At 42.2% G+C, this 26990-nt stretch overlaps 1 protein-coding gene across 4 annotated transcripts in view; it reads left to right on the top strand.

The window, feature by feature from the left end:
* The window catches only part of NUBPL (nucleotide binding protein like), a 151866-nt gene that overhangs the window by 74843 nt on the left and 50033 nt on the right, over nt 1-26990 (top strand). For all 4 annotated transcript variants that reach the window (XM_024196031.3, XM_029911527.1, XM_024196034.3 and 1 more), the window contains one exon: nt 13770-13863. In XM_024196031.3, the coding sequence (XP_024051799.2) occupies nt 13770-13863 (94 nt within the window). The remainder of the gene's footprint in view (nt 1-13769; nt 13864-26990) is intronic.

Consider the following 26990-nt stretch of genomic DNA (forward strand, 5'->3'; position numbering starts at 1 on the left):
GAATAAAATTCTACAGAACTAAGGCTTCTCATTTCTTCCCCCCTTCTCACCAGCCATAGCTTTTTGGCATTTGCACCTCATTTTGTTTTGTTTTAATTCCCTTCTAAGCTCTTAGTGGTGAGCATGAAGGGGGACTGACTAGCACTGTCAGTAGCAGCAGCAGTCCAGAGGGAGTAGTTTCTGGCCAGGGCAATAGCATGGCCATGGCTGTGGCCCTTGCACACGAGGATAGCTCCACTGGAGGGGATACTGGCTGCACCTCTTGAACAGGTGTAATAAGAGGTTGCCCTCCCAATGCCATCCACACACCTGCAGGGCATAATACTGGAACAGTATATCTCCTCCCCTTCCCAGTGTGCTCAGGGCATGGCTACACTTGCAAGTTAAAGCGCATTAAAGGAGCCCCAGGCGCCCTAACTCCGGACCCGTCCACACTGGCAAGGCACTTAAAGCACCTGGACTCTGCAGCTGGAGCGCTCCTGGTAATCCACCTCCACGAGAAGCATAATTCTTGTTGCACCTCGGCTGAAACGCTCCAGCGTCAGTGTGAATGAGGTGTTGTATTACCGCACTTTCATCGGCCTCCGGAAACGTCCCATAATCCCCCTTAAGTCAAGCGGCCACTCTTGTCATTGTTTTGGAATCGGCTGTAGGAATGCGGATATCCCCTTTCAAAGCTCCATTTCTGACAGCCGGCATGCTTATCTGCTCCGGGACAAAGCAAGCCATTAGTGTGGAATGCTGCTTGCTGTGAGTGTGTGAGAGAGAGGCAGGGGAGAGGGAGGTCTGAACTTACAAGACAGCATGTTGACACACTCTCAGCTCCCCAAAAACCCACACTCTCTCCCCCCACATACACACAACACACTCCTTGTCACACTCCACCCACCCCCCACATTTGAAAAGCATGTTGCAGCCACTTGAACGCTTGGATAGCTACCACAATGCACTGCTCTTTGTGGTGTTGCAAGAGCTGCTAATATGGCCACGCCAGTGCGCTTCCAGCTGACAGTGTAAACACTCGGCAGTGTTTTCCCTGCTGCAGTTTCCAAAGGCTGATTTAACTCCCAGCGCACTACATCTGCAAGTGTAGCCATGCCCTCAGGCTCATGAGAACCATAATTGGGCACTGTTCATATAATGCATGTAATTTGTTTATGTGATTTCAGAAGAAAAATGTGAGAGAAGCTTGTTTAATTGTCAAATTAAATCCAGCATAATAATTTAATTGCAATATGTGTTAACAGTGTATTTTACTGTTGCCTAGCAATGATGTTTGAGAAAGTGTCAGGGATTCCATTATGAACTTCTGTATGAAAAAAAACTTACTTTCACCCAACAGGGAATTACTTCAGGACAATTCAGAAAATGTTGTCAAATGTTCTTTCGGTAATAAGTGACCAGCTCTATCAAGGAGGCTTGAAAAGGAGAGGGTTAGTGTCTAGATTTCCCCCCCACCACCACTCTTTTTTTGTAGAGAATTTGTCAGTTAGTACTTGTTATGTGTGTTTATATAATAATAATTATCATGTAGAAGTCTTTTTTCATCCTAAGTGATCCAGATACAGTGGCAAAATCTGTATTTATCCATTGCTGGAATGTAGCTGTCTGTGGGCAGAAGATGTCAGGAATCAGGGCTTGTAGCAGAGCTAGTCCCTGGGCAGCCTTACCAGTACAGCTCCTGATTAACCATGCAACTTGATTGCCTGCAGAGGGGCCAGCAGGCTGGCTCTTAAGCCAGCACAGCTCCATGGCTTCTCAATGCTCATGCTCACCACTGTGCCTGCTACCATGTTACTTTGTTTCTGCTGCTCCCATCTTGCATCCAGCCTGTCTTGTGTCCTGCCTCTGCCTTGAACCTCTCCTTGCCTGATACACTGCTCACTCCCAGTTGCTGACCCTCCAGTTTGACATATGGCTCTGGTTTGGACTACAGACTCCGGTTTAACCCCCAGCTCAGTCTCCCATTCCTGACCTCTGTTTTTGACCTTATCTCTGGCTCCTGACTATGGACACCAGCTTGACCCTTGGCTCTGGTACCCAGTTTCTGCCATCTGGTTTTGGCTCCCGATGCAACACCACAGCTCTGACCCTGGCCAGTAGCCCTGCTACCTGCTCTGGCCACTAGACTAGACCGTCCTCATCCCAGTCAGCTGACAGAAGAGCAGCAACCATTTTGTGCTATCAACACAACCAACAGTTTTTAAGAGAGTGTAACAGGATGGTCTCTGTCCACTTTAAGGATATTTGGGCCTCAAGACCAGCCAACTCCTGTTTCAAGAATAAGTGTTCCACGGCAGTATCCGCATTCAAGCTGGGAATGGGTTCAGGTGTTCTAGTCAGGTGACTGATGCTCAGAAGGTAGAAAGATTGCATGGAGCTTAGTGAAGGGCACGTAGTCTGGAGTGCCTTGGATGGAGGTTCACTGGTGCTGAACCTGAACCCTGATGAGGATGAGAAGAAAAGCTCATTCAGACTGCCACACAGACTCAGAAAAATGGGCTATGAAATGCTGTTTCAAGGGAAAGCTGGGGGAAGTCTGCCAGAAGGAAAGCACATCCCCAAGAAGGAGGGCTGTAATCCCCTGTTCCAAGACTGAAGAAGTTTGATCTCAGGAAGGGGGACAGCAGGTATAGGAAGAGGCCTTGGGAAGGAGAAGCAGAGCAGTTTGTGGCTACCTGGGTCAGACAGCCCAACTATTTAGGGTTCTCAGGGCCAGGAATGCATAGTAGAGCATGTGTGGGTTCCCCCTATGCTACCAACCTGGTAGAGGGTGCAACAACCCCGGCAGTTAAGCAGAGGACGAAGGAACTAATTAGAGCCCAGAAGATATGCAAGTTTTGAGCCAATGAAGAGAAGGACCAAAGACTGTTGTATGCCCAGCACAGGTCGGGGACAGAAGATTGGCATTTTCCTTTGGACTTTGATTACCCCAGAAGGGGTAGACTTTTGTTACTTAGCTGGAGGGCCAAGTTACCTCAGCAATCGAACTAAGCCAAAATCCAAGAGAATCAGTGTAAAACAAGGAGGAAAGCTAAGGCAGGTTGACTGCAGTTCCATGCCACACCACAAGGGGGAGTGTTTCATCCTGGTACAGAGAGGAAGTGAAGAATAAATTGGCTAATTTAATCTACAGGAGGAATTTTAAGGAGATAGAAAGAATGATTGCCCAAATTGGAATATGGCCTGATTTACAAACAGCTGCTCTTGCAAAAATTATTAGAATTTTCTTAATGGCCACAAGTTGTAAAGATTTCATTTGCATGTGTCACTTTCAGTAGCAGAGTGGCAACCTGAACCGCTGAGGCACAACTTCAGTAATGCTACAAAGAGAGGTGTGCCATCTACTGAATCATTCACTTCACTTCTGCAGCACTTGGGTTTTCTATAGAGCTTTAGCATACAAATACATATCAGCCCTGACCCTGGATAGCTTATGAGTTCTGTCAAGGGGCTGTATGGCTGCAAATAACCTCAACTGTGGTTTGACTAAAATATGTATGATAAATAACCTAAGTGTGAATACAAGGTTATTCTCTGCTTGTGTTGTGAACCATGAGAATCAAGAGGTTTACGAAAGGTAGAAAACTTCCCAAAGTGAAGTTGACTGCCAAAACTGTAAGAACATCTCCTTCCTGCTTCTGGCTTCCTGTATCATCTATGATCTGAAGGAGGCATTCAAGAACATTGTATTGGCTGGAGTAGACTTGATATGACTACTATTTGATGCAATGCTACTGCTTCTTTGTTCACTGCATTGTGGCATAATCAAAAGTTTAAGGTGAATTTCCAAAGACTTTTAAATAGTTTGCTTCTCTTAATAGTATAAGGATCTGTGACCCTGCCTCAAAAGTTAATTATCATATTAGGATTCCTACCAATCTACAATAGGTTTGCCTAAGCAAATCAAAAACATTGTGAAAACCCGTTTTTTCACCCATAATAGTTAAATCTGTGTACGAAAATATATGTGCTTCAGGAATATGCCATTCAAAAGAAATATTTTAGGCATGCAGAATGGTAGTATTAAAAACTGCCCTAAGGTTTCTGGTTAAAGAATAGTAAGAAGTATGCTCACTGAAGTCCAGCTTCCAAAATGCATTGCCAAATTCACTTGCTCACTAGACTACAGGGTAGCTGAAAGGTAGTCTAGAAATTGTAGCTGAAATATTTAGTCGAGAATGAAGGAATATTTTTTTTCAATGTATTCATTACAAAGTTCAGGTTTATTTGTTACATTCATTCTTCTTTTTTGTTTTGCTTTTGTTATTTCAAAAGTATATACATTTAAACATTGTGTACTCAGAATTATATGTGGCAGATCAATTGGTGAGCTCAGACATGGATGTTTTTTCTGGGAATCCTGAAGTACATGTGTGTACATGTATCTAAAGGGTTTGAATCTTTTTACTCATGTTGTGAACTGCTTAATATCCTTTTCTTTTAACAATGGACCTCCTTTACCTTTCAGTTTATTGTCTTTACAATGACTTAAATATTAATTTAATATGACACAAATTCTGAAAGGCCAACCAATGTGTAGGTGCTTGAGAGTGCTTAATCTTTTCTGGTTTTAAAAGCAAGCAGGATTTAGATGTTAAAAACACAAAATGGGAGACTTCCAAGATAAAATGTCATCTGTGTACAATGCTTACTTTTGTTCTCCATCTCTAATCTCAGACGCTCAAATAGGGTTTTTCTATGGGTTGAGATATCTTAACATTTTATCTAAAATAACTGGAAGATTCTACCTACAAAGGCATGTTGCCATCTTTCATTACTATATTTATTTGTACAGTTAAGGTGGAGCACATTCTTACTTGGGTGGCATGAAATTTTCTGTTTTTCATGGGGTGCTGGGCAGTGGTAGTGGTTCTTTTCAGAAAGATGTTCCCAAGATGTAGCCCTCTGAAGCCCCCCTCTCCCACCATTTTACAAAATCATCTGGTTCTTACAACTTTTTTTGTACACAGCTGGGGCTGTGAATCTGCTCAGATCATCCCCCAACTGATCAAAGTCACTCAACATTTATCTCAGTTATGGCGTGACAGGAACCTATGGCCCTTTTGGGGAAGCAGTATTGAAAAAGTTATTGACCTTAAGAGTTTGGATGTCAAGAATGGCATATGGCAAAACTCATGAGCCAAAAAGGGATTAAAGTGTGCATGGAGGGTTTCCAGGCACAGTAGGTGGATAGTTCAAGGGGACATGCTGTAGTCATTGGGCTTGAGCTACACCCATGCATCCCTAGCAGAAATCTGATAATAATATGTAGGCATGCTGCTACCATCCATCCACCTCCGTTCTGGGAACTTTGCCCTACTAATTTGTACAGCTAATTTAGAAGAGGTTCTAACTATTTTCGGAAAGATAATAAATTATACATCCTTTGTGCAGATATGTGAGAACGATTACTGGGCATGTTGCCACTTTTCCACCTGGGGAAATATTATAGGAGAGTGCCAGCATTGATTAATCAATTAGCATTGATTAACTGGAGGGAAAACGAAAGACAGGATAATGTAATTGTGTTTCCAGAACAATGGAACTGAATATGCGTAAAGTCAAAGGTTTTATGATATACAGTCTCCTAACATGAGGTGCTCAGAACATCTTTAGATTCCTCTGTTGTTCAGAAGCTGGGAATGGGCAACAAGGAATGGATCACTTGATGATTACCTGTTCTGTTCATTCCCTCTGGGGCACCTGGCATTGGCCAATGTCGGAAGACAGGATACTGGGCTAGATGGACCTTTGGTCTGACCCAGTATGGCTGTTCTTATGTTCTTAACATTTTTGGTGCAGAGGTAGGTAGTATAGGAGGTTGGAGTGGAAAGGAGGAATGTAGGTGTCTGTGGAAACAGTGCTAGTGGTGTGGGGTTTGGAAGATTGCAGGGTGGGGAAAAGGGGTGGGGGACAGAAGTGGGTAGGAATAGGGGGAGGCAGATAAATGGGGGTGGATGATAGAGGAGTTGTGGGGGTGCTCAGGCCAGTGGAATTAGGGAGAGTGGATGGATGGAAAATGGGGAAGGTGGCAGGAGGAGTAGGGGAGATTAGGGGTGGGGGAGTCTGTCAGGTCCACATTATCCCCCCTCATGTGTGCCCACATCTGGGGGGGCTATGCCTCTCTTGGAGGGCCTGAGCCACTCTCCCTGACCCCCACGTGAGCCAAGATTAGGAGGCTTTGTCCTTTGGGGTGGATCTGTGTCCCTCTCCCCACCCCCTGTGTGTGTGCTGGAATCTTTGGGGACAGTATCCGAGCCCCTTGCCCTGCCTTGATGTGTACCAGGAAATACAAAGTTAAGGTACATGCCACTTCTGCAACTCAGTTTTAACCTACCCTCTTTGAGCAATGCCTCAACATGCCACTAACACCCATACTAGTACTCTGCCCTTACAGGACAGTGGAAACAGAGCACATGAGCATGGTAGGACACAATCTAACATCTTTTCTTTGCTAAGGCAAAACTTGAGTTTAGGTCTCCATTTTGAAGCACTTGGAGGAGAGGAAGATGATCAGGAACAGTCAACATGGATTCACCAAGGGCAAGTCATGCCTGACCAACCTGATTGCCTTCTATGATGAGATAATTGGCTCTGTGGATAAGGAAAAAGTGGTGAACGTGATATACCTTGACTTAAGCAAAGCTTTTGATACGGTCTCCCACAGTATTCTTGCCAGCAAGTTAACAAAGTATGGACTGGATGAATGGGGTGCACCAGTGGTCAGTCCTGGGGCTGGTTTTGTTCAACATCTTCATTAATGATCTGGATGATGGGATGGATTGCACCCTCAGCAAGTTCGCGGATGACACTAAGCTCTCCCGGGGGAGAGGTAGATATGCTGGAGGGTAGGTATAGGGTCCAGAGTGACCTAGACAAATTGGAGGATTGGACCAAAAGAAAACGGATGAGGTTCAACAAGGATAAGTGAAGAGTCCTGCACTTAGGACTGAAGAATCCCATGTACTGCTAAGGCAGTGCTAAACGGCATTTCTGCAGAAAAGGATCTGGGGATTATAGTGGATGAGAATCTGGATATGAGTCAACAGTGTGCTCTTGTTGCCAAGAAGGCTAATGGCATATTGGGCTGCATTAGTAGTAGCATTGCCAGCAGATCAAGGGAAGTGATTATTCCCCTCTATTCGGCACTGGTGAGGCCACATCTGGAGTATTGCATCCAGTTTTGGGCCCCCGCTATAGAAAGATGTGGACAAATTGGAGAGAGTCCAGTGGAGGGCAACGTGATTTATGATGAGAGGCTGAGGGAACTGGGCTTATTTAGTCTGCAGAAGAGAAGAGTGAGGGGTATTTGATAGCAGCCTTCAGCTATCTGAAGGGGGGTTCCAAAGAGCATGGAGCTAGGCTGTTCTCAGTGCGGGGCAGATGACAGAAAAAGGAGCAATGGTCTTAATTTGCAGTGGGGAGGTCTAGGTTGGATATTAGGAAACACTATTTCACTAGGAGGGTGGTGAAGCACTGGAATGGGTTACCTAGGGAGGTGGTGGAATCTCCATCCTTAGAGGTTTTTAAAGCCCAGCTTGACAAAGCCCTGGCTAGGATGATTTAATTGGGGTTGGTCCTGCTTTGAGCAGGGGGTTGGACTAGATGATCTCCTGAAGTCTCTTCTTATCCTAATCTTCTATGATTCTGTAGCAAAAACAGGAGCTACCTACCACTTGGCCTAGTCTCAAACACTGAATATGTTCCACACAAACCACCCCAGATTTGCTAAATGTTACCACACCTTCGCCCTTGTCTAGAGGATTCTGTTTGAGACATTGCCTTCATTTACACCCCCCCCCCCCACACTAAGGTGAGGACTACACCAGGTAGGAGTGATCCCAGTGTGGATGGAGTTTATACTGGCAAAACTGCACTTTTGCTGGTATAGCTTATTCCAGCCTTTCCGCAAGCAAAATAAACTATACTGGGGCTTTGTCAGTTAAAAAAAGACCATACCCCTAACTGACATAACTAAATGCAGATCAGGCCTAACTACAGATAATACTTCCTTTGTTTAATAAATCAGCTAGTTAAATAAACGTACATTAATGTGGGGTTATGGTTTAGAAAAAAGTTTATCACAGCATGTTTTGGATTTAAAACTAATACAAAATAAAATGCTGGTTTTGTGTATTTTAATTAAATTCCAATTTCCAATTAAATAGAACTGGACACAAATCACAAATAAAAAAAAGTACTCTGTAAATAAGAATTGAATCATTCACCATTTTCTAATACATTAAAAATGTAAAAATTAAGAATCTGAATATATGTAATTGCTATATAATTGCTTAAATAAAAGTGTACAGATATAGAGTATCGTCCTGGTTATCAAAAAGAAGTACCAATTTAGTGTAAAGGCTATGTTTAGTTGCAAATTAACATGTTTTAATGGTTACCAACCAATAAGAATCAAGCTTTCCTTACAAAAAAACTAACAAGTACAAATGCAAAACAAGATTAGAATTACTTAAATCAAAGTTTCCTGATTTAAACCATGATTGAAATCAGTGATTTAAAATGCTTTAATATGAATCAACCCACCCTGATGCAGAGGAGCACAAGAGTGTCTTCTTCCCATGGCGAGTGTCAGTAGTCTGATGGCATATGTGACAGTGGTCTCCAGGACTTAGGCCAAGTCTATACTACAAACTTTTGCCAGCATAGTTATTTTAGCCAGAGGTGAGATAAAGTGTGACTCCCCCTGGCTGACATAGCTGTGCCGGCAAAGGCTCCTAGCGTAGACACAGTTATACCAACATTACTGTGTTTTTGCCAGTATAGACACAGTTTATATTAGCATAAAGTGCTCTTGCCAGTATAGTTTATATATCTCAGGAAACTGGTGTAAGCTATACTTGCAGAAGCACATTTATACTGGTATAATCTATATCTATACTAGGAAGGTTTGTCAATATAGCTATGCCAGAAAACCTCCTTTGTCATATTCCAGTAACAGCTCTGTCAAGCTACATCAACCCATCCCTCCCTCATTCAATATAGCTATATCTCATACAGTCAAGACAGTTAGAGTGCATGTAGATAAATGCTGGAATTCAAATCTATGGAGTGCATGGAACTATGGAACATTCTCTTAGTCTTTCCTCATGTCTCCTTATTATGCCCCCCCCACACACATACACTGCTCCTCGAGCAGGTTCAGTCTCTACTGGCTTTGGGGGCTATAGAGGAGGCTCCCCTACAGCATTAGGGACAGGGATTCTACTCCTTGTATTTCTTGGTTCACAAGCCCAAGAGGACAGGTCTCAGCCCTCCTGATGTTTGCAACCTCAACAAACACATCAGATAAGTGAGATTTTGTGTGGTCACACTTGCAAATATTCTCTTCACATTAAATCACAATGACTGGTTTGCTGCCATGGATAGTTAAGACGATTATTTCCATGTAGCAATTCTCCCAAGCCACAGGAGGTTTCTCCGGTTTGTTGTGGAAGACCAGCACTATCAGTACACAATGTTCCCTTTTGGTCTGTTTTCCGCTGCCTGGGATTTTATGAAATGCATGATTGTGGTGAGAGTGTAACTCAGGAATAGGGTAATTCATATCTTCCTGTGTCTGGCTGATTGGTTACTGAGGGGCAAGTCCAGAGAAGAAGTCCTCTCTCATGTTCAGTTCACACTACATTTATTTGATAGCTTAGGTCTCATCCTAAACAGCAGGAAGTCAGCATTGGTTCCAACTCAAAGCATCGAGTTCATTGGGGCCCTGATAGAGTCTGAGTTTGAGAGCATTTCTGCTGACTGAGAAATTCCACGCAATTTGCCATCTATGTCTGGAACTGCAGTCTCTACCCTCAGCCACAGCTGAGCATGCCTGAGGTTGCTAGGTCATATGGTTGCATGCAAACTGGAAGTCCAGTATGCCAGGTTGTACCTTCATCCTCCTTCAGACACGGTTGAAGTCAGTCTGTGATCTGAACAGTCACCACTTGGACAGAATGGTCCAACTTCCTCTGCTGATCCTAGCTCCTTATGGTAGTGGGTGGCTCAGGGCAATATGTGTCTGGGTGTTCTCTTCGCTCGGTTTCCACTGACCAGGACTATTGTCACTGATACCTCTTTAATAGGTTGGATGGCACATCTGGGATTACTGAAAGGTCAAGGCCTGTGATTGGAACAGGAAGCTTCTCGGAACATCAGTATCCTGAAGCTTTGTGCCATCTACAATGTCTGTCACGCCCTTTGAGATCATCAGGGACTCATCAGTGCACATCCTTACTGACAATACCACTGTGATGTATTATGTGAACAGACCAGGTTAGATGAGGAGGAGCAATGGTGTTTGAAGGCAATCTGGCAAATCTTGCTCAACAGTAGAAAACCTTCCACCACAGTGGCCTATTTGGCCAAGTGGAAGCAGTTCTCGATGTGATTGTTAGCCCAGGGAATTCTACAGAAGATGGCTTGTATCCAGGACATCTTGGGAGTACCTGCTACACCTTCAGTTGTCTGGTTGTGCATTTAGTTAATTGAGAATGCACCTGGCAGCGATTTTGACATTTCATCTACCCATACATGGGAAATGGGTATTTTTGAGCTCCATGGTAGTGAGGTTCTTGAAAGGAGTCATTTGTCTCCACCCGCCGGTTAAAGAACCAGTTCCTTTGTGGGACTTTAATGCTGTCTTAGCAGCCGTTATGGGATCTCCATTAAAGCCTCTGGCAACTTCTTCTTCTTTCTCCCTTTCCTATCTCTCTTTCGGTGATAACATCTGCAAGGAGAGTGTGTTAGTTGCAAGCTTTGATGGCAGATCCTCCTTATATGCAATTTTATGAAGACAAAGTAACCCTGTGGCTGCACCCTAAGTTTTTTTTCTAAAGTGGTTTCTCAGTTTCACTTGAAACAAGTTCTGTTTCTACCAGTGTTCTTCCCTAAACGACATTCAACCTCAGATGAATAGCGTCCTGACACATTGGATGTCTAGCAATGTTTCGCTTTTTACCTGGATAGGACTAAACCTTTCCGTTCTTCATCCCATCTGTTTGTTTTATATGCAAGCAGTCTCACCACAGACTATCTCTAGGTAGATAACGTCCTGTATCATGACAGCATACAAAGTAGCTCAGACTGTGCCTCCCAAAAGGTGCAAGTTCATTCCACAAGGACCGAGACAATGCTGATGGCATTTCTAAGTGACATTCCTATATTGGACATTTGTGGGGCTGCTGTTTTGTCCTATATACATACGTTTACACACCACTATGCCATTGCAGTGCATCCAGATCAGATACTTTGGGAAGGTAATCCAGCAGTCTTTGTTTAAATAGACTATGAGCCACACCTCCTGTGAGTAATGCTTGTGAGTGACCTATGTGGAATACAGGGCTGCATCTACTTGAAGAAGAAAAGACGGCTACTTACTTGTACTGTAACTGTTCGTGGAGATGTGATGCAAACATATTCCACAACCCAATCTCTGTCACCTCTGCGTCAGAGCCTGTACTCTCAACATTCCATGCGAAGGAATTGAGGAGGTTCGGGGTGGCTCAGCCTTTACACGGCCAGAGGAGGGGCTAGGGCTGCAGGGCACAAGCACTGACCCTATGGGCCCTGTTAGGCAAAGTTCTTTGGCTTTGGTGTGCTGGGAGCGCACACACCATGTGGAATACACATCTACATCACATCTTGAAGAACAACAGTTACAGTACAGGTAAGTAACTGTTTTTTTTCTTTCCTGTAACTTGATCTGATGATACATACTGAAAACTGTGGTAGGGCAGCAGAGGGAGGTAAGTTAAAGCAGCACTAGGTGAGGTTAGCTTCAATTTTGTTAATTTGCACCTCATCTGTACTTAATTATAATCCAGCTGCTAATTTGAGCAGTTTTTTGGGTTTTGAAGATCAGGATACCATGTACCAGGATTCCACTTTACCCAAAAACACTTATCACAAATTACAAACAGTTTTTCACAAATGTTTAATGTAAGAATAAAACAAAAATTGATTGTGGCCAATTACTGACCTCTTAGTTTCTCTCCTCCTCTCCCCCATTAATGGGGCATCCCCCCCATGGCCAAAGGGAATGTGGGTTACACTGGAAATAAAGAATTCTGCTGCTGCAGCGCCTCCTATCAAGGAGAGAAAAAATCTTTGTGAAAGCCCCAAGCTGGCTCAAGACCACAGATCATAGCTCCAGTCCTGATCTGCCTGCAACAATTAACTCAGTTGCTGAGATAAGTATATTGTCCTCACAAGATGATTATCTATACAAGGACATATTGAAAACAGAGTAATGCACGCACTGCTGATAAAGAACAGTACTAAACAACAAGAAATGGTAATTTGACAGTTGTTTGCACTTTATATCATGCTACTGATATGATTCAGTATATAAAATAAAAAGTCTAGCCAAATCCCATTACTTGCTAGGTGTTCTCCTAAATTAGAGCAGCCGAAAGCTCTATCTTACACATGTAGGTGTAAGTCAGAATGCACCAAAAGGTCACCCCATGACCAATGTGTTTGTTATCAGAAACACGGCTTCCCTACACCCCCCCCCTTTTTTTTTCATCCAGTTGTACTCTCAAAAGCCTCAGTGCCGGAGAGAGGAAAGCCCCAGTGGTAGTTAGATCGCACTAGTTCTACTTAATATCATCTCTTCATTGAACTGGGATCCTCATGATGCATGGAAATCTCCTTGGGAAATGTTTAAGCAAACTATATGCTTGCTTTACAGCATACAAAATAGCACAAAATAATCACAGCACCCCCAGATTTGGGCCCAGTATTTTTAACAGGAAGCTTTGCTGGTTGTTAGGCACCAAATCTAACATATATATTCTTTCTGTGTCTTATGAACATGCTAAATCTATATAATTATCTCCTTTGATTTTGTTTAACCCAATACTTCACTGCTATTTTTTGCCTAATAAAAAGCCAGTCTTGATAGCTCTTCATTCCTGAGTAACACCGCAATAACAAACTAGAAAAAAAATTTGGTAAGGCAGTTTATACAGTTTCAAGCATCTAAGAAGTTATAAACCAGGGGTCGGCAACCTCTGGCACGCGGCTCGCCAGGGTAGGCACCCTGGCGGGGTGGGCCAGTTTGTTTACCTGCCGCGTCCTCAAGTTCGGCCGATTGCGGCTCCCACTGGCCGCGGTTCACTGCTCCAGGCCAATGGGGGCAGTGGGAAGACGCAGCCAGCACATCCCTCGGCCCACGCTGCTTCCCGCAGCCCCCATTGGCCTGGAGCGGCAAAACGTGGCCTGTGGGAGCCACGATCAGCCGAACCTGCGGATGCGGCAGGTAAATAAACTGGCCCGGCCCGAGTCGCGTGCCAGAGGTTGCCGACCCCTGTTATAAACAGTGAGCAAAATTGTTTTAAAAATTAATGAAAACAGTTGCTAAGGAATACTGTTACAAGAAGTAGTAGTTTGACTTGAGATCTATATAACCCTTTCTTATGACCTCTGTTACATGATTCAGCATTTCTGACATAAACAACTTAGAATAATGAGATTGTGATTACATTTTGTGGGGAAAATGTCAAAGACCATCATCCTTCATAAGAAGGGCAAAGCTATGCTCATAGGCATAGCTTCAAGTAGCCAACAAATTTGCAAATTGTTTAGAAAATCTGTCTTGATTGCTTGCTGAAAGCAAGACTATAAGGGATTTATAATATCAGTCTCCTGAGGTGTGCCAATGGTGCATTTATTATACATTGTACCAAGTTTAATTTCAGGCTTTGTTTCCCAGAAGGTGCAACTCTCTTTTTTAAATGCATTTAAATCTTTTTTAGGTAGACTGGGGTCAACTGGACTACTTAGTAATTGACATGCCGCCTGGAACAGGAGATGTACAGTTATCAATCTCACAAAATATTCCGGTTACAGGTACACTTTTACTGTGACTCTTTCAAAGATTTCAATATGTTTAATTCTTCATAGCAATAGAAAAATCTTTTAGAAAATGACAGTTGAAAATACTAGAAATGTATAGAAACATAATATGAAAATATTCTTTGAATGCTGATGAAAAGTACAAACAATCTTTAAAATGTCAGCAGTGACACAGTATTTTTTTTTTTTTTTTTTTTTTTAAGTTAACAGACTTAGAAAGATAGAGAAATTGAACAAATCAATGTTCTGGGAAAAAGCAATTGCATTGTAAATTGATGGAGGTAGAGTTAATATTAGAAAATATATTCCCTGTCACTTTGCATTGTGGCATATGAATGCTAATAGAGTTTTAAAAAGTTTGTCTTGATAATTGGTTTTTTTTTTTTTAGTTGTAAGTCAAGCAATCTTCTTAATGCACAAAGCTTAATCAGGCAAACTACACCGTGCTTTAACACACTAATGGATCCTCCTTTCTCTGGTGTTCTGAATTTGAATTTTAGCTGGAGATTCGAACTCGTATGGCTCAACTCTGTGACATACTAAGTGTCCACAAATCTCATTGACCACAGTGGGAGTTAAAGATGCTGCCTTTCAAAAGGCAAAGGCATTCCCTACAGGATCAGGCCTTGAATGAGTTGTTGTAGGTTTGTCCATCTAATATGCTTTGACAGAGACCACTGTCAGCAGTGAACAGAATGAATGACAGAAATTTAAAACATAAGAACATAAGAGTGGCTGTACTGAGTCAGACCCATGGTTCAGTTAGTCCAGTATTCTGTCTTCAGACAGTGGCCGGTATCAGATGCTTCAGAGGGAATGAACAGAACAGGGCAATTTATCGAGTGATCCATCTGCCATCATCCAGTCCCAGCTTCTGGCAGTCAGCGTTTTAGGGAGACCCAGGGCATGGCATGGCGTCCCTGATCATCTTGGCTAATAACCATTGATGAACCTATTCTCCATGAACTTATCTAATTCATTTTTGAACCCAGTTATACTTTTGGCCTTCGAACGTCCACTGGTAATGAGTTCCATAGGTTGACTCTGCATTGTGTGAAGAAATACTTCCTTATGTTTGTTTTAAACCTACTGCCTATTAACGTCATCAGGTAACACCTGGTTCTTCTGTTATATGGAGGGGCTTTCTGAAAGTCAAAGTATACTATATCAACTGGATCACCCTTGTCCACATGCTTGTTGATTCCCTCAAAGAATTCTGATAGATTGGTGAGGCATGAGTTCCCTTTAGAAACGTCGTGTTGACTCTTCCCCAACAAATCATGTTCATCTGGTTCTGACAATTCTGTTTTTTAGTATAATTTCAACCAATTTGCCTGATATTGAAGTTAGGTTGACTGGCCTGTAATTGCCAGGATTGCCTCTGGAGCCTTTTTTAAAGAGCGGCATTACATTAGCTATCCTCCAGTCATCTGGTACAGAGGCTGATTTCAGTGATAGATTACATATCTCTGTTAGTATTTGGTGGAAGAAAGAGAGAGTGGAGTCTTAAATTATGTTTCCAGGAAGATACAGTAACTCTCATGTCAATGGCGATTGTTAGCTTAATTAGATAAGTTGTTCCAATACTTTTGCGGCTATCAGGAAAATATGTTGATATCTAAGGGAAATAATATGGTGCTGCCTTGTACAGCTTCCACTCTGTTGACACCAAAGTTACAAACAGACAAGCTCACAGGTGCGTACATATATCCATTTCCTTTGGCACTCCTTCCCTCCTACTTTTCTTTTTAAGCGGTAGCAAACTGAAGTAATAGTAAAAGTTTTCGATGGTTATTTCACTTGTGCCTAAGGCTCTTACTTAACAGGTTGCTAATAGAATATAAAATTGTATGGTATACTTCTAAAAGCTGTGTATTACATGGCTGTTCTTTCTAACAAACATACTTGTCAACTACTTGCCTAATTTGTGTGTGTTCCTTCACTGCTGGTCTCCTGTCAGCATTTCCTTTTAAAAGAAATCATTTGAAAAATGTTTGTTTGTGCATCTTGCGCTGGGAATTCCTCACTCTATATGGCACATCAAACCTGTTTCCCTTTTGTTTTTAAAACTATATTAGGTTTTTGAAGTAGCTGCCTTACATTTGCTAACTGAAGGCTTGTGCAGAAATATCCCAGCATGTACTTAAGAAACATCTACAGATACCACACTTTTTTAGTACCTTATATCACCACTGAATATGGTGTGCAATCAGGATATTGTATGCTGAGCATGCTCTGTATGCTTTATCTTTATCTGAAAGGGTATTTGAAGGAGAATGTGAGAATAAATGAGTTATATGAAAGAAAAACTTTAGACAAATCACAAACAAACAATTGCAATATAAAGCCTTATGGCTTTGGCTTGCTAACAATGATCAGACAGACACAGGTTTGCCTTTGACAGTAGTGTTTGTAAGACCTGAAAGCTGCTTAAGAGCATAAGTTAGGGTTTGTCTACACTTGGAAATTTACCTAAATAGCTATTCCTAAATAATTATTCAAGAATATTTATTTTGGTATAAACCACCAGATGGCTTATTCTGATTCTGGAATAAGAGTTTTATTACATACTGAAAAGAACTGTATTTCCATTTTTTTCTTTTTATATTAAGTGCCTTATTTAGAAAAACTTTGATTTTTTTTTATTGAATTAAGTTATTTTGAAATGGAGCACTTCTATATTCTGAAACAAGTATGTCCACACACAAACGTGAACTAAAATAACTAAAGGTGTGAATTAAAATCTGTTTAGTTATTTTGGTTCCATTACTATGTAGACAATCCCATCCATATGTACCGGAAGCTCTATACATTATTAATTGACAAAGTGAGAGTATTAACTTTTAACACTGGAGGTTTTTTCCTAACTGTATTTGCCGGTCCTTTGAATTAAACAGGAGTAAACAAAAATGTGCTTGATTCTTCTGTCTGTTGCAGCCATTTTATTCCAATATAAAGATTTACACTAGTGTAAAAGGTTGGAGAATTAGGACCACTGTTTAAACAGAATGCAAATTATTTATCCTCTGTTAATCAGATTTCATTTCCAGCGTTTTTGTGATTCTTATAAACCTACTTGTTCTCTATATGTCCATAGAGGTTTTCCAAGAAAAGCAGAGTATGCAAAATCTTTTCTAACTTGTTAAAAAAAAAATAGCACAATTTAAAAAAAAATATTCAGGCCGCCTTCAAATTTTCTAAAGAAACAGAAAAGTTGACAAATTCATTTGTTTCTCTCTCTGTGTCATCTTTAAAACTGGTGGTTGCTGTTGATAAGATCTCCTATGAATCTGAGCTTTCATAACTCCAGGTGACCCTAAATTCTGGGCTGAGTTAAGAATGGCATTTAAACTTAAACTCTAATATGGCGGGGCTTTATTGTAACATAGTGGGGTTGGGGGATGAGACGGTGTTAATCACAGTATTAATTTAACTCAAGTTTATTTTTTCATTCCTAGTTTTCTCTAGTTAAGTTTGGCAGTACACAGCAGCAGTTCTCATTTGTCATTCCCAATAGTCATTTATGTACAGTGTTAGTTTGAGGTTTATTCTAGCCTGATTGAAATACAGTGTAATAAGTTTATTGTGCTTGTGCTGAAAATGAATACAGCAGACAAGGATTGATTAGATTTATAGTTCCTTGGGTCTTCGTTGGTTAGATGATTATGGTGATTTATAGAGCTTCATCCTGTTCTCCAGAATTTCCTCGCTGTTGTATGTTGTGTATAGTTTGCAGTCTGGCTAGAAGGGCTCCTTATAAGTATTATGATTAAGATTACGATTTTTTCAGGGAGGTCATGGAAATCTCTGAATCCGTGACTTCCCCCGACCTCCATGAATTCAGCCCCAGTGGGCAGGAACTGCAGGGTCTCCCCGCCGACTCCGCAGCTCCCAGCCGCTGCAGGCAGTGAGGGCCTGCCTGCAGCTCCTGCCTGCTGTGGGAGATTTGGGATTGCAGAGCTTGGGCTGTGGAGCTTAAAAACAACAGTGTAGATGTTCCTGCTCAGTCTACAGTATAAGTAGGGGCATTGCCAGCAGATTGAGGGACGAGATCATTCCCCTCTATTCGACATTGGTGAGGCCTCATCTGGAGTACTGTGTCCAGTTTTGGGCCCCACACTACAAGAAGGATGTGGAAAAATTGGAAAGAGTCCAGCGGAAGGCAACAAAAATGATTAGGGGGCTGGAGCACATGACTTATGAGGAGAGGCTGAGGGAACTGGGATTGTTTAGTCTGCAGAAGAGAAGAATGAGGGGGGATTTGATAGCTGCTTTGAACTACCTGAAAGGGGGTTCCAAAGAGGATGGATCTAGACTGTTCTCAGTGGTACCTGATGAAAGAACAAGAAGTAATGGTCTCAAGTTGCAGTGGGGGAGGTTTAGGTTGGATATTAGGAAAAACTTCTTCACTAGGAGGGTGGTGAAGCACTGGAATGGATTACCTAGGGAGGTGGTGGAATCTTCTTCCTTAGAGGTTTTTAAGGTCAGGCTTGACAAAGCCCTGGCTGGGATGATTTAGTTGGGAATTGGTCCTGCTTTGAGCAGGGGGTTGGACTAGATGACCTCCTGAGGTCCCTTCCAACCCTGATATTCTATGATTCTATGATTCTACTCTGCTTTTGTTTGTTTAGTGCTGCTGCACCAGCCCTGTGAGCCCAAATAAGTTGACCTGGGCTCTAAGACTCAATGCCAGGTTTTTCTTTGCAGTGTAGACATACCCAGTGTCACATGGGTCTAGATGAATTCTAGCAGAGTTGCATACAATATTCTGCTGCTCTCTTCTGTGTGCCATCTTATTCTTAGTTGGATGTTCTCTTTCAGTTTTTACAGAAAGAATCTGTTGTTGCCCCATCATCAGTTACTTCTCTAATTTTCTTGTACTTTGTGTTTCTCTTGAGGGTAACATGGATTGTGATAGTGCTAGCGGTATAAATCCTTTCTCTCAAGATCACTACACAGCTTAATATTTTGAATTTAGATGTGTAGTCTCAAGTGTGGTGTGCATGAAGTTTATATTTGCCTTGATTTGCAGGTGTGCACATGTGAGATGTAGTGTTTGCATTACATTTTCTGCATTCTGTCCTACTGTGGCTTTCTTAGAACAGGCAGTGTATGGAAACTTTCTTTCTTTCTTGAAGGAAACTTGGAGTGGAGGGACTTCACTACATGAAACCTATGCCAGTCATGTGCACATGTTCCCACAATCAGGAAAAAAACTACTGGCAAAAGTTGGTTGTTTTTAGGGTTGCTTAGATGAGAAATGAAAAGATGGGTTACAACATTTTGGTTGTAGGGTAGGAATTGACAGTTTAAAAAAAAAAAAATCTGGAAGAATTTTTTAAACCTAACATCATATATAGATAATTCCCTCCAGTGAAAGAGGAGGTAGTTGGAGCAGTACCCAAATGACAGGTAACAAACAAAACAATGAAATACATTTTTTAACTCTGACTCATTTGTGATATTAGCGAAAAAATCATCCTCTCATTCTTTTGATTGGAGGGAGCAAATGGTGGCAGGTGTGTGTCTCTACATCTGTTTATTTAAAGGGGTGGTGGGTAGGAAACGACTGTTGGTTTTATCACTCTGATCCACATTCCAGTCAAGATATAAGTTATTTAGCATGATTTTACTATGTGTAATTCTTCAACAAAACTATTAAACAAAGTGTGGCTAGATAAAACTGATGTATTTTCTTGTTTGGCAAGAACTCCTTTTTTCTGCCACTGATCTGCCTTCCAATAAGGAATTTTATTGTAGTTCTCTCGGTCAGTTTAGAGTGGAAACCATTGATTACATTCATGTTTGTTTTCCTTCTGACCTGTTCATTGTTCTCCCATTTCACTTTCAGCTTATGGAGTGTGCAGACGTGGCTGCCTCGCCATCTGTATTGAACGCACATGCTTTGAGTAGCCTGCTGGTTTCCTAACACTTCTCTGTTCTTGGGAAGCTGGAAATTTTTGTATTCGGTATCAAATTGGCAGCCATTTGGCATAAACTAATGAAGTGGCGGGGATAAGGTGAATCCTTCATATATTGTATGTGAGACTGGACTACAACATATAAATTTATATTGTATACAAAAATCTGAAATCCAGAATAAAATGGATATAGAAGAATGAATAAAAGATAACTAGTGTTAGCCTCCATAATGAATATATATTTGATTATAGCCAAGAGATGTATTTATCTATCACTCCGTTTAGGAAGATTATCTAACCATCGGGCAGTGAAGGCCACATGGACAGTAGAAATTGGATCTCTTAGAGAAAGAAGGACCTAGGGCCTTATAAATACAAACCTTTCTTCCTCCTAGGCAGTCTGAATTATCAAGCTTGATTTTAAACTACATGAAATTGCCTATTTTTCCTCCCTTTATGTAAATGAAAGTGGAATTAGTTTTAGTGAAATGTGACAGATTGATGGCATTGGAGACTGACAGTCTCTCTTCTCTGACAGAACAGACACAGGATAGGTAGAACCAGTGTCATTCCACCCTCTACTCTGTAGACTTTGGAGTGGATCAACTATAGCTTACAAATTATAATAATTATTAGAAGCAAGAAGTATACATTAGTAAAAAGTTTTATTAGCCATAATATCATGCATTGGCAAGATAATAAATTTACTCAAATTCATGTCTCTGTTCCAGACTAGAGCTGTTGGCCTCACACATTTTCACAGAGTGAACAGAGGAGAGAGTATGTGGCTTCCAGAGTAGTTCCTCCTCATATGTCGTCGTGCTCCTGCCCATGAACCAAAAGTCACAGATGTGCAAACAACCCTCTCAGTCTGCCCAGAAATTAACATATAAAACTGGAGAATTTCAAATCAGATTTGAAATAAAATTGCAATTGATGTTTCTAGGATGTTGTTGCATACCTTAGGGGAGAAGAATGTATGATTTTTCAAGTTCTTTGTCCCTTTGAACCAATTGAAACGGCAAGCTTAATGGTAGGGTTTCTGTTCATTGGTCCATTTGGAAGAGGAATCACCAAAACCCTTTGTAGAAGTCTGTCTCTATAAGAACTGACCAAACAGGAGCAAATCACATTTGTTCATACAGTTTAAGTTCAAAGGTGTTTTTGAACTTACCCACTAGTGTAACCACTGGATCTCTCTTACACTTATGCAAATCCAGTTTGGAATGCATCCAATCAAATACTGTCATTTTCACATCTTTTAGTCTGTTCCTTACACTTCATTCTATCCTCCAGTCTTTCTCACTGACGAGAGTCGGCAAGGCAGCCTTTTTTGGCAGCTTTTTGTGGGCACTTTTGCAGAAGTTAGCTGGTGGATTTTTTTTTTAAGTCAGGTTTGTTGTGTGAGATTCTTGCATGTTGATTCAGACATCCACATTGATTTATGTCATATCATGCTGTCCCATACATGTATTCCAGTTTTTGTATAATTGCACTAAAGAAAATCCTTATAGGTTTAGGTCAATTTAAATAGTGGACATATCTATAATCCTGTGTGACTATATAACTTTTTTTGTTTTATTCATCAAGATACACCTCTACCCTGATATAACGCTGTCCTCGGGAGCCAAAAAATCTTACCGTGTTATAGGTGAAACCGCGTTATATCGAACTTGCTTTGATCCGCCGGAGCACGAAGCCCCGCCCCCCCGAGCACTGCTTTACCGCGTTATATCCGAATTCGTGTTATATCGGGTCACGTTATATTGGGGTAGAGGTGTATAATTCACAGGGCTGGCTCTAGGTTTTTTGCTGCCCCAAGCAAAAAAAATTTTGGCTGCCCCCCCACCCCCACCCCTGGGTTCTCCCCTCCCCCCACCCCAACTGCATCCTCCTGCCGCCCCAGCCCTGGGTCACTGGTAACTTGCTCCCAGGGCGGGTCATTCAGCAGGAATTTTGAATGTGCACAGAACACAGACAGGATTGGTTCCCATATGGTTACAGAACTGCAGTAAAGTGGAACAATTTTCAGCTTGTGTGATTGAAGGCTATCTGGATGCATATTATAAGACTGTCCTACGTAAATGAGGAAAAGTTGAGGTGCCTTTATTATTCTTTTGTTCCATTCTTTGTTTCTATGGGGAATTTGCCAGTGCAATATCACTGTCTTCCTTTTAAACAAATAAAACTAAAACTTAAAAAAAAAATAATAATAATAATAATAATAAAAAAAAGCAATGGCTGTTGAAAATAGCAATTCCAGTCCTAATAACCACTGGGAAGCATTTCTTGCTCAATTTATTCTACTTTTTCTACAGCAAGTTACAGTGGATCAGTATATTTGATTTGGGAGAAATGAAGTAACAGCTGCCCAAATTGAGCTTGAGCACGCCTGAATTTTGAGGGTGTTCAGATCTGGAAGGCAGGTGCTAGATTCCCTTTCTGAATATTAGCTAAATCTGGAAAAGAAAAGTCAATTTCTGCTTCCATGGCTCAGAAGTGGAAATCCTCCTACGTGCCTGGTACTGTATCTAAAGCTGCCCAGGTCCAGTAGAGCCTCCCCTCCCTTACTTTTCATTTTAAATTCTAGTGGGATCCATGTACCTCCCTTGCTAGGCTTCAGATAGAGAGGTGCACTGTCCATTTAGTCCACCCAATTCTTGCTTTGGGGGAGAGCCCAGGACTGGGGCGGCAGGAAGTGCGGGGGGGGGGGGGGGGCGGGGGAGAGCCCAGGGCTGGGGCGGGAGGGGGGGCGGGGGGGGGCCAGGGGGGGGGGGGGGGGGGGGGGGGGGGCCCAGGTCGGGGGGGGGGGCGGCAAAAAACCTAGGCTCTGTCCCTACCATTCACAACAAGCTGCAGGTTTCAGTTCCATACTCCTTCCCCCTCCCTTTCCTGTTACTAGCGGCCAAGAGAATGCTGGGAAATGTAGTTCTTTCCCTGCTCCAGGGCTGGCTCTATAGGCAGCGAGCTAACCAAGGAACTACAGCTCCCAGGGCCCCCAGTTGGTTCTCAGCTCCCATGCTGGATTCTTGCGCCCCTGCAAATGTGCCGCCCCAAGCAACTGCTTGCTTTGCTGGTGCCTAGAGCCGGCCCTGATAATTCATATACTATTTTTTTTTTCTGTTGTCAGATATAGCGCAGCTGGTGGTTGAAGAATGCAGATAATTACCCAGGGTTATCTAATTTTTGGACACACTTAGTATTTCAGTGTGAGTCTTCCGTCCACAGCAGACATTATAAATATAATTTGTAGCTCCAAATATACAGGTTAATGCATGAATGGCTCAGAACTTTTTCAATATAGATTTAAATGTTAGTATCTCTTTGATAGTGCACACAGATTGATTTAACACACATTTCAGGGACTGGTTGAAGTGATTATATATTCAGTCAGACTTCTATGAACTTTTTTAGTCCTGGAAAATAGTATCTAAGTATTGGAAAAAGCAGCACAATATACTGTATTTACTATCCGAGGTTCTCTCTGGGCTTTGCCAACAGAGGCATAAATATGTGATAAGTACTAGATCAGCTATGATGACTACATTTGTAGACCAAGTATTATGAATAGGAAGATAAAACAAGGGGTTGGTCTGACCGTTACAAAAGGTGAGAGACACCCATATGATTAATGGTACTGTATCCTCTTCTCTAGTTATTTTCTCAGAGGGTGACAAAATAAATGCTTTAAAACATACTGAGTGTAGGATGGTGTTTGGAGGTAACTAAAGCTGAATCTTAGTGCTGTGTCTTCTTTTACAAATAAAACATATGCTCTTCTGTGGAAATTAGACCTCCTTCACCACATTTTCATCCCTTGGCTTGAAAGTCTCCCAGAAGTGGTGCTTTTTTTTTTTTTAAAGGATGATTGTCCATCAAAAGGGAACATTCAGATTTTGATTTAATCTGTAGATAATCAGGCAAGTGAGCATTCAAGGCTGTATGATTGGTGGAGTGTGACAGGGCAGAAAGAGGCAAGAGCTGATAACTCGGTAAAGGGAGAAGTATGCAGAGCCTCCGAAGCAGTGACTATTTTGATTTAGATAATAAAAAAGATGCTTGTACAAAGGCTCTGGGTGCCCTAACACTTAATATCACAACATAATCCCCACAGTATAAAAATGTTCATTCAGACAGGAACTCAACCAGTTAGCCTTCTACAAAAAAAAAGCTCCTTTCTTCCACATTATCATTTCAGAAACATACTCTCAGCCATCTCCAAAAATCCTGCCAAACAGATGTCTTTTTTTTGTTTGCCCATAATGTCACCAAATTTGGACCATTTTGGACCAAGGGTGAGCAAGTTCCAGAGTCTAGGAGACGTCACAGTAAATGCCCTGCTAGCAGCCCCCTTTCCTTTAACAAGAAGGGATCCACCTTGATAGCCTCTGCGGATTGTTGCTGTGGCAGTATGGAATGGGGGAGTGGCAGTCTCTCAAGCAGGCAGTTCTGAGGCTGTTAAGGGCTTTATAGGCCATAGTTAACACCTTAAACTCTACTTTAAAACCAGTAGGCAACTAGCATGGATCCCACAGTACTGTTGTCCTGTGCTCCCAGCATGTTGTCCTCACTCAGTAAGCAAGCTGCTGTATTCTACATCAGCTTCAGCCTCTGAATGTATTGAGGCTTTGTGCCATGCAGAAGGCATTGCAGTAGTCTAATTTTGAAGTAACAAGGCCTCAGGCAATGTTGTTAAGATCTGCATCCAAAAGGAAAGCTGACGTTAAAAAGTGGACTGGGTTACTGCTGTACCATTATCATCCAGCAGCAGCTTGGGGTCTAGAACTGCCCCTAATTTGTAAACCCTGGTAACTAATGGTGAATGCACCCCCTCAATTAAAGGGACTGCTGCTTTCCCCAACCCACTACCTTCACCTCAATCTGGTGTGGGTTGAGCTTCAGACAACTCACTCTCCTCCATGACCCAATCTCAACTAGATATCGGCTGAGGTGTGGAACTGCAGTCAGAATTGGATGAGATGGAGACCTACACCTGGGTGCCATCAGCATACGGAAAACACTGCTCCCTATGCCTTCTTCGACAGTTCCATATATATGTTGAACAGGAGGATTGACAGAATTGTACTCTGTGGCACCAGACATCTAAGAGCTCTTCAGGAATAGGAGCAAATGATAGCTATTATCCACTGAGATCTCTCCAAGAGAAAAGCATGAAGATACTGAATGGAAGCCCTGTTCATTCCCACCAGGGCCCTCAGGTGAGTTAACAACACTTCATGATCAATAGTATCAAAGGCATCTTGTAGACCTAATAATATCGGTATGGACACCTGATCTTCATCCACCACCAGTCGATGCAGTCCCTGTGCCCTGACCAGGTCTATACTCAGCCTGACAAGAGTTAAGGAGATCAAAGGAATCTAGGTACTATGAGAATTCTCACTACAGACTTCTCTCCACAATCTTACCCAAAAAGGGAATATATGATACTGGCCAAGAATTAACTAGAGTGTCAACATCAAACAATGACTTTTTGGGCAAAGTCAAAACTAAAAATGAAATACTGGTGCTTCCTTCAAAGCAACAGGCAGACTGCCCTCCAACAGAAGTATCGACAGTCTCCACAAGTCAAGGACCAAGAACTTTTCCACTAGCCTTCAGAAAACAGGAAGGACATGGATCCAAAGTACAGGTTGTGGGACTGAGTTTTCTCCACACCTCCTGTACCTCAGTGAGCATCACCAGCTGAAACTCTAGCACAGAAAATAAGGCCCTTGGTTCCTTCCAGACCTTGCTCTGTCACCACAGAAGCAGATAGCTCATCCCTAATCTGATCAAATTTATCTGAAAAATAACAAGACATTTCATAACAATGAGAGGAGCTCAAAGCAGTTACAGAGTGGAGACAGTAAAGATTCCCCAGTCTATCTACAATCTGGAAATCTTGTCTAAAAGAATCTTGTTCTTTTAGTGGAAAAGAGGGATTCAAAGCTGGAGGAATGTGAGAGACATGGTCAGATCAAGCTGTCTGTCATTGCACTGAGGTCTGCATGTGACTCTGTGATGGGGGCACTCCCCTCTTGAGCGCCTCCTGCTGATGCATGCAGTACTGCAGGCCTTTCACATGCTTGGCACCCCTTATAGATTGTTGAGCTCACTTGGCAGGTCTTCAGTGTCCCAATCACACAGTCAAAATGAACCCTTTCTGGGGTAGCAAAAGAGTTCTTACTAGGGCCTTCAGTCCTTTAAATTATATCCTTCGCTCGGGTTTCCCAATAAACCTTGTTCCCCGTCTTGGGGTTTATACCGCTTTGCTGGTTGGGAGAACCCTGAGTAGTGGGCTGGGATCCTATAAACAGTAGCCGCATACTGCTTACTTCAATCTTCTGCTGTTATTTCCTTGGCCTCTTTCCACCTGGTCCCTTTATCTTAGGTCCTCTCTCAGCTTAGGCAAATGCAGCCAGAACCAAACTCTGGTTATCCCTTGAGCTCCTTTGGCCAAAGAGGAGCTCTGTGCTTTGCCCCTCTTGTCCCGACTAGAAACTGACCTGCTAAGGCCCGGCAGCTCCTTTTATCTGAGCCTGCTGGGCTCTCATTGGCTGCTTCTATGAATCTCTCTAGCCTCTCCTTTCCTGGGGAAGGGTGTAGTAGGACTGCGGGGCCTCCAGCTGGGGGCCACAAAGGCCTGGTACACCCCATCACAGACTCCTTCCGAGAACACCATGTCACTCTGTATCTGCAGAAGGAGATGCTACAGAGATACCTTGCATCTCATTGTCCAGAGCACTACATTTACAGCACTCCTGGGCAGATAATTACCATTACTCATGTTCCTTTATCATATTAGGTAGTATTTCTAGGTTGCCAAGAATTTGGCTGTACACAAGCCCCATCCCATAACCTCTTGTGACCTGAACTCCTCCCGATAAATTCTGAGTAGTTCCAATGTGTGCAGGTGATACTTTTTTATAAAAAAGTGGAATAGTTCCTTCAATGCTTTTAATTTCCTGTGTTAGATTAGCTCCCTAGTCAGAAGTCAGTGTTAATGTGATGTATATTAACAGTGATCAGACTGCATATCTGGGGTTGAATGAAATGCAAATGTCACTGACACGCTACTGTTAGTTCATTTTATGCATGTTAAATATTAAAATTATAGTAGAATAGTTTGTGTTAGCACAACCCACATCAGTGGTTTGTCAACCAATATATTGCCAAATTACTTACATAAAAACAAGT

The sequence above is a fragment of the Terrapene carolina genome, unplaced genomic scaffold (assembly GCF_002925995.2).
Source record: "Terrapene carolina triunguis isolate 2854851 unplaced genomic scaffold, T_m_triunguis-2.0 Scaffold96, whole genome shotgun sequence".
Lineage (NCBI taxonomy): Eukaryota > Metazoa > Chordata > Testudines > Emydidae > Terrapene > Terrapene triunguis.